The following is an 11,106-nucleotide window of genomic DNA, read 5'->3' on the forward strand; positions in this document are numbered from 1 at the left end:
CCATTTTTATTGGAGTTCAATTTGCCAACATATAGCATATCACCCAGTGATCATTCTGTCAATGATGCCCCTCCGGTGCCCATCACCCAGTCACCCCAACTCCCCACCCACCTCCAATTCCACTAGCCTTGTTCGCTTCCCAGAGCTAGGAGTCTCTCATGTTCTGTCATTCTCACTGATATTTCCCACTCATTTTCTCTCCTTTCCCCTTTATTCCCTTTCGCTATTTTTTATATTCCCCAAATGAATGAGACCATATAGTGTTTGTCCTCTGATTGACTTATTTCACTCAGCGTAATACCCGCCAGTTCCATCCACATCGAAGCAATGGTGGGTATTTGTCATTTCTAATGGCTGAGTAATATTCCATTGTATACATAGACCACATCTTCTTTATCCATTCATCTTTCGATGGACACCGAGGCTCCTTCCACAGTTTGGCTACTGTGGACATTGCTGCTATAAACATCAGGGTGCAGGTGTTCTGGCATTACACTGCATCTGTATCTTTGGGGTAAATCCCCAGCAGTGCAATTGCTGGGTCATAGGGCAGATCTATTTTTAACTCTTTGAGGAAACTCCACACAGTTCTCCAGAGTGGCTGCACCAGTTCACATTCCCACCAACAGTGCAAGAGGGCTCCCCTTTCTCCACATCTTCTCCAACATTTGTGGTTTCCTGCCTTGTTAATTTTCCCCATTCTCACTGGTGTGAGGTGGTATCTCATTGTGGTTTTATTTGTATTTCCCTGATGGCCCGTGATGCAGAGCATTTTCTTTTCTTTTTTTTTAAAATTTTTATTTATTTATGATAGTCACACACAGAGAGAGAGAGAGAGGCAGAGACACAGGCAGAGGGAGAAGCAGGCCCCATGCACCGGGAGCCCGATTCCATCCCAGGTCTCCAGGATCGCGCCCTGGGCCAAAGGCAGGTGCCAAACCGCTGTGCCACCCAGGGATCCCCTGGTTTTCTTTTTTAATATTGCCCTGGCTATTCAGAGTATTCTCTGATTCCACACAAATCTGAAGATGATTTGTTCCAACACTCTGAAGAAAGCCAATGGTATTTTGATAGGGATTGCATTAAATGTGTAAATTGCCCTGGGTAACATTGATATTTTCACAATGTTAATTCTTTCAATCCATGAGCATGGAATATTTTTCCATCTCTTTGTGTCTTCTTCAATCTCTTTCAGAAGTGTTCTGTAGTTTTTAGGGTATAGATCCTTTACCTCTTTGGTTAGGTTTATTCCTAGGTATGCTTTTCGGTGCAATTGTAAATGGGATTGACTCCTTAATTTCTCTTTCTTCAGTCTCATTGTTAGTGTATAGAAATGCCACTGATTTCTGGGCATTGATTTTATATCCTGCCACACTGCTGAATTGCTGTATGAGTTCTAGCAATCTTGGGATGGAGTCTTTTGGGTTTTCTAGGTAGAGTATTAGGTTATCTGCGAAGAGAGAGAGTTTGACTTCTTCTTTGTCAATTTGAATGCCTTTGATTTTAAGATTCTGAGGAATGTTCCCTCCATCCCTACACTCTGAAGAGTTTTGATCAGGAATGGATGCTATATTTTGTCAACTGCTTTCTCTGCATCTATTGAGAGGATCATATGGTTCTTGTTTTTTTCTCTTGTTGATATGATCTGTTGTGATCTATCACATGGATTGCTTTACGAGTGTTGAACCAGCCTTGCATCCCAGGGATAAATCCCACTTGGTGATGGTGAATAATATTCTTAATGTACTGCTGGATCCTACTGGCTAGTATCTTGTTGAGAATTTTTTGCAGCTGTGTTCATCAGGGATATTGGCCTATAATTCTGCTTTTTGGTGGGTCTTTGTCTGGTTTTGGGATTAAGGTGATGCTGGCCTCATAGAACGAGTTTGGAAGGAATTCATCCCTTTCTATCTTTCCGAACAGCTTTAGTAGAATAGGTATGGTTTCTTCTTTAAATGTTTGAAAGAATTCTCTGGGAAGCCATCTGGCCCTGGACTTTTGTGTTTTGGGAGGTTTTTGATGACTGCTTCAATTTCCTCCCTGGTTATTGGCCTGTTCATGTTTTCTATTTTTTGCTGTTCCAGTTTGGTAGTTTGTAGTTTTACAGAAATGTTTCCATTTCTTCTAGATTGTGTAATATATTGGCATATAGCTGCTCATAATACGTTTTAAAATAGTTTGTATTTTCTTGGTATTGGTTGTGATCTCTCCTCTTTCATTCATGATTTTATTAATTCGAGTCTTTTTTCTTTTAAATAAAGCTGGTTAATGGCTTATCTATCTTTCTAATTCTTTCGAAGACTAACTCTTGGTTTGGTTGATCTGTTCTACAGTTCTTCCTGTCTCATTTTCATTGAGTTCTGCTTGAATCTTTATTATCTCTGTTCTTCTGCTTGGTGTAAATTTTATTTGCTGTTCTTTCTCCAGTTTCTTTAGCTATGAGGTCAGCTTGTGTATTTGAGTTTTTTCCAATTTTTGAGGGATGCTTGTATTGCGATGTATTTCCCTCTTAGGAATGATTTAGCCATATCCCAAATATTTTGAATGGCTGTATCTACATTTTCATTAGTTTCCATGAACCTTTTTAATTCTTCTCTAATTTCTTGGTTGACTCATTCATCTTTTAGTAAGATGCTCTTTAACCTTCAAGTGCTTGAGTTTCTTCCAAATTTCCTCTTGTGATTGAGTTCTAGTTTCAAAGCATTGTGGTCTGAAATATGCAGGGGACAATCCCAATCTTTTGGTATCAGTTGAGACCTGACTTGTGACCCTGTCTATTCTGGAGAATGTTCCATGTGCAGTTGAGAACAATGTGTATTCAGTTGCGTTCAGATGCAAAGTTCTGTATATTGCTGTGAAATCATCTGCTTCAGTGTATCGTTTAAAGCCTTTGTTTCTTTGGTGATGTTGTACTAGAATATCTGTCATTTGCAGAAAGCGCCATGTTGAAGTCTCCTGCTATTAGTGTATTATTATCTAAGTATGCCTTTATTTTGGTTATTAGTTGATTGCTATACTTGGCAGCTCCCACATTAGGGACATAAATACTCATGATTGTTAGGTATTCTTGTTGGATAGACCCTTTAAGTATGATATAGTGTCCCTCTTCATCTCCCACTATAGTCTTTGGGATAAACTTTAATTCATCTGATATGAGGATTGCTACCCCAGCTTTCTTGTGAGGACCATTTGAATGGTAAATGGTTCTCCAACCTTTCATTTTCAGGCTGGAGGTGTCCTTAGGTCTAATTGAGTAGACAGCAAATAGATGGGTCTTGCTTTTTTATCCAGTCTGAAGCCCTGCATCTTTTGATGGGATCATTTAGCCCATTCACATTCAGAGTAACTATTGAAAGATATGAATTTAATGTCTTCGTAATACCTATTCAGTCCCTGTTTTTGTGGATTATTTCTTTGGGCTTCCTCTTTCTTTTACAGGGTCCCCCTTAATAGTTCTTGCAGAGCTGGTTTGGTGGTCACATATCCTCTCAGTTTCTGCCTATCCTGTAATCTCTTTATCTCTCCTTCTATTCTGAATGAGAGCCTTGGTGGATATAGTATTCTTGGTTGCATGTTTTTCTCATTTAGTACCTTGAATATATCCTGCCAGCCCTTTCTGACCTGCCAGGTCTCTGTGGAGAGGTCTGCTGTTAATCTGATATTTCTCCCATATAAGTTAAGAATCTCTTATCTCTCACTGCTTTAAAGATTTTCTCTCTATCTTTGGAATTTGCAAGTTTCACTATTAAATGTCGATGTGTTGAATGGTTTTTATTGATTTGTGGGGGGGGGGGAACCTATCTCCTGGATCTGCGTGCCTTTTTCCCTCCCCAAATTAGGGAATTTCTCAGTTATGATTTGTTCAAATATGCTTTCTGGCCCTGTGGCCCTCTTGGCGTTTCCTGGAACCCCAATTATAAGTAGATTCTTTCTTCTGAGGCTGTCATTTATTTCCCTTAACCTTTCCTCTTGGTCTCTTAATTGGTTCTCTCTTTTTTCTTCAGCTTCCCTCCTTGCCATCAACTTGTCTTCTATGTTGCTCACACTTTCCTCCACCTCATTAACCCTCATCGTTAGGACCTCCAGTTTGGGTTGCATCTCATTTAACTGATTTTTAATTTTGGCCTGATTAGCTCAAACTTCTGCAGTCATGAAGTCTCTAGAATCCTTTACGCTTTTTTCCAGAGCCATCAATAGCTATAGTTGTGCTTCTGAATTGGCTTTCTGACATCAAATTGTAATCTAAATTCTGTAACTCTGTGGCAGAGAGTACTGTTTCTGCTTCTTTCTTTAGAAGGAAGAATTCACCACAAGTCATTTTGCTCAGTGCAGAGTGACTGTATGAGCCGGCTGAGTCAAGAATATCAAGCACAAGCTAACTAAATTTCACCCTAGATGATTCTGACAAGGTCAAAGACCAGAAAATCAAAACGAAGATCAGGACAAAATAAAACAACAGGACCACTAAGGTGAAAAAGAAATTTTAAAACACAGTAGTAAGAAAAAAAAAAGGACAAGAATCCCAAAGAAGTCGTAAAAAAAGAAAAAAGAAAAAAAAGAAGAGAAAAAAAAAAGACCAAAGTAAAGAGGAAAAAAAAAAAAAGAAAAAAAAAGGAGACTGGGAGATGGTGGTGGTGGAGAAGTTGTAGTGGAGGGAGAATGTAGTCTACCTGACGGGTCCTAGAGGGTGATCCTCTTGGTTCTGAGTGTTTTAAGTTCTATTTGTTAGAAGATGCTCAGTCCCAAATGTATATAAACCAGCAATACTTTTAGGAAGCCCCAACATTGACCACCAAAGCATATAGGAGATAAAAGAGGGGGGCAGAATGGGAATGAAGAGAGAATATAATCTCGCAGAATGAACCAGCATGGTATACCACTTGTTTCTGGGTGCATGCGGTCATGTTTTAGAAGGTATTAACTTCCAGCATTGTAGAACCAAATGAAGCAGAGAAAACAAAAACACAAAACAAAAAGCCATATCTTGTATATTTCCCAAAATTAAATTGAGTATGTTGAAGGGAATCTAGAAATGGAAAAGATATTTAAGACATGTAATTGTAGAAATATGAAAGTCAAAAAGGAAGAAACTTAAAAATGAAGAGGTGGTAAAATATTGTAGTTAAGGTGGGAAAAGAGAAAAAATATTGGAAATATTAAGACTGATATAAAAATGAGTTGTACTGGAAAAGGAGGAAAAAGGAAGGGTACTCTAGTTCTATATACTATAAATCCCTCAACTTCCCCTGGAACTTTCCAGAGCTGCTTGGTGAAGAACTTGCTCTTACCCTGTTCTTCGAGCTGGTCTTCTGGGGGAGGGGTCTGCTGTGCTGATTCTTAGGCGTGTGGGCCTGCGTGTGTGCCTGCGTGGAGATGCCTGGCTCAGTGGGAGATGTTTATCCTTGAGGTCTTTGTTCCCTGGTGACCCCGTCTCTCCCAGGCACATGGTGAAACAAGGAGGAAAAAATAACAACGGCAGCGGCCAGATTTCCAGCTCTGGAGTCAGCTCCTCACTAGTAACTAATGAGGACTAGTAACAAATGAGGGCCACCTCCCAGTCCGCACTGGCCTGGATGCTCCAGGGGCCGGCGCGGGTGCTCTGATCTTGGCACAGCTTGCAGGGCACCCAGTGGCAGGAGAGTTCTGGATGTCCTATGTCCTCCTCGCTTCCACCTGTCCCTGGGGGAACACAGGATCATGGGCTTTGTCGGCTTTGTGCCCTGGGGTCAGGGCCTGTGCTGCTGGAATCCCGCTCCCGGGGTGCGTGGCTCCGGAAGGCAGCAGGGCACAGACACCTCCATCTGGAGCCACCCACCTAACCAAGTGGCTTCTCCCAAACGTGGGGGGGGGGCTGTGCCCTCCAGGTCTTTACCAAGATCAGTCCATATTTTGTGGTGCACTTTCCTGGGTGCAGTGCTATTAGTGGCTCTGGGAAACTGAAGGCTTCACTGCTTCTATTGTAATTCTGCCCGATTTTCCTGCTAAACACGTTTCTGTCTGGGAAGAATCCAGCACAGATTTTTAAAATTTCCACTTCTCCAGGGCTGGGCTTTCCTGTCCTCCTGTCCTGGAAGCTTTGGCTGCCCAGGTTTACTTTAGCCTGGCTCTTCACGTCACCCCTCCATGCTTGATTCTTATTTATTTATGTATTTATGTATGTATGTATTTTTCCGCCTTCCTACCTTGCTAGGAGTGAAAACCCTTCTCTCTGTAGCATTCGAGCTGTTCTCTCTTTAAATCTCAGGTAGAATTTGTAGGTGTTCAGGATGTTTTGAAAGTTATCTAGGTAAGTTGGTGGGACCAGGTGAGTTGAGGACCTCTACTCTTCTGCTATCTTCTGTCTTTAGTTCCATGGCAATTTATCACATGTGTAGATCCATGTAACCACTACTTTCCTCCACTACTCCATCCCCATGAGCATTACCCTCAGGATACCCCTTTATAGTTACATCTACCCTCTCCCCTCCTACAGTTCCTACCTCCTGACAAGTATTAATTGTTCTTTATTTAATTTTGTCATTTTCACAGTGTTATATATATCAGTGGAAAGATTCACCTAGCATGTTTTTTGAGATTGGGTTTTCTCATTCAGCGCAATGCCCTTGAGATCCATCCAAGTTATTGTGTGCATCGATAATGTATTCCTTTTTTGGTTGAGTGGTATTCCATGGTTTACATGTACCATCTCATGTTTAATCTAAATTCAAAACAAAAATTTATTTATTATTATTATTATTTTTATTTTTGAGAGAGTAAGAGAAGAGAAAGTGCATGCATGTGATGTGGATAGGGGCAGAGGGAGAGAGAGAACCTTAAGCAGGCTTCCTGGTCAGTGTGGATCCACACAGGGCTCAATATCATAACCCTGAGATCATCACCTGATGGAAACCAAGAGGTGGACACTTAATGGACTGAGACATCCAGGTGCCCCTCAAACAAAATTTATAAATGAGACTTACAGGAAGAGAAATAACAGAACAAATAATATGCAAGCTCTTATTATACCACAGATAGGTAGGCTTTGATGAGCTGGCTTTAACATAAAAAGGCCCACCAAGATAGTCCCCACTCTTGGTAGGAGCTACATATTTATAGGTTGAAGGTTTTTAGGAAATGTTTTGGTGCCCATGTAACCAGGGCAGTCCCTGGTTAAGAAAATGGCCTTAGTTAGGAGGGGAGCCTCTTATACTCAGAAGATGGCATAAACCACTGAGCTTGTACAGATATACTGATTCACTTTGAGAATGAGAGCCAGAGAGATCACAGAGGGAGATGGAGAGGGAGATGGAGTCCCCACTGAGCAGGGGCTTGGATTCAGGGCTCAATCCATTACCATGGGATCGTCATCTGAGCTGAAGGTAGATGCTTAACCAACTGAACCACCAAGGCACCTCTACTTATTTTTTAAATTTAGATATGTCACAAACCATGAAATTCATCACACCCACCAGAATGGCAATAATAATAATAATAGTAATAATAATAATAAAGCACAACAACAGGTATTGTTGAGGATGTGGGGAAATTGGAACCCTCACACATTGTTGATGGGAATGAAACATCGTGTTGCTGCTGTGGAAAACAGTTCAGCATTTCCTCAAAAGAATATCCTATGACCATATCATAAAATTATCACAGGACTCAGCTATTCCACTTGTAGCTATATGCTCCCCCCAAATTAAGAAATTAAAAAATGCATGTTCATAAAAATGTGTATAAATGTTCATGGCAACATTATTCATAGTAGCCCCAAAAAGGAAATAATGTAATGTCCATCAGTGGATGAATGGATCCATTTCTTATGCACCCACTGAGAGATAGAAGAGAACATGTCTTATAGCCCTCTGCTTTTGTCTCTCCTCAGTGTTCATGCAGTGTGTGCCAGAGAAAGGGGTTCTGGGCTTCCCAGACAGCTCAGAAAGGATATGCAGAGTAGGGACTCACTGGGAAGATCTAATGTTATCCATGTTTTCATTACACTCTTGCTTAGAATTCCCAGAAGCCTCCAGAAAACGGAGCAACTTGCACCTCAACAAGAGCTCCACAATTGGTGAGTAATCAGGCACTCGGAACCCAGTAGAAAGGAGTATGTAGATAGATTTCTTTCTCATCATCTAAGGCCGTAGGCTTTAAGTCGGCTTCAGGAGATAACTTGACTCTTCCAAATAAAGTCCTTGGTTTGAGGATCAAGGATGGGATGGAGGTGAGCTCTGAGTGTGCAGACAGATAAGGTTTCTGGATAATGTGCCATTTCAAAGATGGTGGAGCCAGGGGGCTGATGGGAAAGACCATTGCTCATTCCTACACGCTGCTATTCTGACTTTGCTCTGATCCATGTGTGTAAGCTTTGTCCCCTATTGCTCACTGCCTCCTCTTACTCCTGCAGTTCTGTGCAACATACTTCCCTCATGCTGTAGCTCTCTTTCCCCTTCCTTTTCTTAGAAAAGTATCAATTTTCCTCAAGACAGAAAACCTTGACAGATCCCCTGAGGATAGTTCTGATATCTCCACTGGGTCCACCTGACTCTAGCTTTCTGCTAGATTCCTGATGCCAGCAAATTCTAAAACTCTGATGAGATTCTTTGCCATCCTCTGTTCAAAATACTTCTGGGTTGCCAGTCAACCTTAGGATATAGCCAGGGTTTCTTTTTTTTTATAAATTTATTTTTTATTGGTGTTCAACTTGCCAACATATAGAATAACACCCAGTACTCATCCCATCAAGTGCCCCCCTCAGTGCCTGCCACCCAGTCACCCCCACCCCCTGCCCACCTCCCCTTCCACCACCCCTAGTTCGTTTCTCAGAGTTAGGAGTCTCATGTTCTGTCTCCCTTTCTGATATTTCCTACTCATTTTTCTCCTTTCCCCTTTATTCTCTTTCACTATTTTTTATATTCCCCAAATGAATGAGACCATATAATGTTTGTCCTTCTCTGATTGACTTATTTCACTGAGCATAATACCCTCCAGTTCCATCCACGTCGAAGCAAATGGTGGGTATTTGTCGTTTCTAATGGCTGAGTAATATTCCATTGTATACATAGACCACATCTTCTTTATCCATTCATCTTTGGATGGACACCGAGGCTCCTTCCACATATTGTGGACATTGCTGCTATAAACATTGGGGTGCAGGTGTCCTGGCATTTCATTGCATCTGTATCTTTGGGGTAAATCCCCAGCAGTGCAATTGCTGGGTCAGAGTAGCCAGGGTTTCTTAGCTTGATATTCAATGCTTTTAGGCCCAATGCCCTTAGATCAGCCACTGCTCATCCAAGACACAGTTGATCCTCTTGTCTTCATTCCTCATGCAAATCTTAGCCACACAGAGTCAGATAAAGCTCTCTGGATCCTTGGCATCTTTTCCTGATTCTGCATCCAAGCCACTTGCTCTGTTTTTCCTTCCATTTCCTCATGGCCTCAGTCTCTCAGGAAAGCCTTTTATGACACTGGGTTGTATAGCTTCCTCTGTCCTATGGACTGCCTGTTATGGCAATTTTCACAGTATATTAAAATATGCACCTGTCTGATGCATATGGCTGAACACCTGGTAAGTCTCTGGAGGTACTTTTGGAATGAGACGCAAGCTGCCACGTGTGGGATGCTTATCATATGTCAAGAACTGTGCCTTGTGCTGTTATTATTGCTATTGATTTAAATTTCACATTAACCTGTGATGTATTATAATTATTTTCATTTACAGATGGGAAAACTGGCTCATAGATGTTAAGTCATTTGGTAGAGGCCCCACATCTAATTAGGGATAGATCTGGGGTTGAAATCTAGATGCCCAACTCTGTAGTTTATGCTCCTCTTATAGTCATGGGATTCTGCCTCACAAGGGCACGTGTTCGGGATGGGGCAGGAACGGGGTATGGGAGATGGTCTTACTCCTTTATACTTTCCTTTTTGATTCCCAGTGCCTTCTAGGACTATCACTGTCTCTCCAAAGGGGTCAGACTCTCCAACTGGTGAGTAAGTGGTCCTCTCTGGACCCTCTTCATTCTCACCCCTGTGCAGAGGCTATAGCTCTGATTTTGGGTCCTGGTATATAAAATATTAAGGGGAGGGTAAATATAAGCACTTGGAACTCAGAATTGGGCAATAAGATCAGGTGGGAAGGTTGAGAATTTCCAAAGGATCAGGGAAAGAGAAATTCCATCTCTTTATCTGCCCCTTATGACAGTTTTTTTTAATGCAATTAGCCAAATAACCAGGTAGTGTCTGTGTGTGTGTGGAGGGGTTGCATCAGAGGCCCATGAGGGTGTGTGGAAGTGATATTTAGAGAATTTGGCTTATCTAGCCCAGATCCTTGGTGAGGAGGGGAGGAACCCTCTAGGAAGGAGACTGGCATTCTAGATAGCAGAGAATAATAGGACCTCAAATGAGAGATATGGCTAATGGAAGCTCAAGATGCACCTTGAAGTGGGTCCTGGAGATAGGCTTTTGTCACCTGCTCCTGTCTCTCTTCATTCTTCCAGGTCTTGCTCACCAACACTACACCAAGGGCAATCTGGTCCGGATATGCCTTGGAGCTGTGATTCTAATACTCCTGGTGGGAATTCTGGCAGAAGATTGGCACAGCAGAAAGAAACCCCTGTTGCTCCGGGTCAGAGCTGTCCACAGGCCACTTCCACCCCTCCCACAGACCCAGAAACCACACAGTCATCAGGATGGGGGTCGACCAGATGGTCATAACCATGGGTCCCACCATTAGAACTTCAAGGCTTGGTTGTATCTATGAGGTAGGGAGTGTAAAGACCATGCTTGGAGTGTGTGGAATATAAGAGCAGGAAGATAGGGGTTATGACTGTAGAGAAGGAGGGTCACGGGTCTTCTCCGTGATGCCCCATAAAGGAGTTGTTGGTGTCTATTTGGTTTTCTGTCCAAGGACTCTGTTCATTTGGGATAGGGAGTATCTAATGGATGCCAGCATCCTTTCACTCATAGCTTGCACATCACAGATATTATGGCAACCTAACTGGACCATCATACTGACCTCTTCAGCCTTTCCTAATACATGTTATGGATTGACCTCTGTATCCCCAAGCCTCATGGATGACCCTGTTCTATCCTCTGCACAAAACACTCCCATGGTTCCCTGTA

General features: G+C 42.1%; 1 protein-coding gene across 1 annotated transcript in view; it reads left to right on the plus strand.

The window, feature by feature from the left end:
- Positions 1-10,717, plus strand: part of GP6 (glycoprotein VI platelet) — a 33,652-nt gene extending 22,935 nt beyond the window's left edge. Inside the window, exons 8-10 of the mRNA XM_055310209.1 lie at positions 7,991-8,050; positions 9,921-9,971; positions 10,482-10,717. Coding sequence (XP_055166184.1) covers positions 7,991-8,050; positions 9,921-9,971; positions 10,482-10,717 — 347 coding nt within the window. The remainder of the gene's footprint in view (positions 1-7,990; positions 8,051-9,920; positions 9,972-10,481) is intronic.
- Positions 10,718-11,106: the final 389 nt, after the last annotated feature.

Source organism: Nyctereutes procyonoides, unplaced genomic scaffold (genome assembly GCF_905146905.1).
Source record: "Nyctereutes procyonoides isolate TBG_1078 unplaced genomic scaffold, NYPRO_anot_genome, whole genome shotgun sequence".
Classification (NCBI taxonomy): Eukaryota; Metazoa; Chordata; class Mammalia; order Carnivora; family Canidae; genus Nyctereutes; species Nyctereutes procyonoides.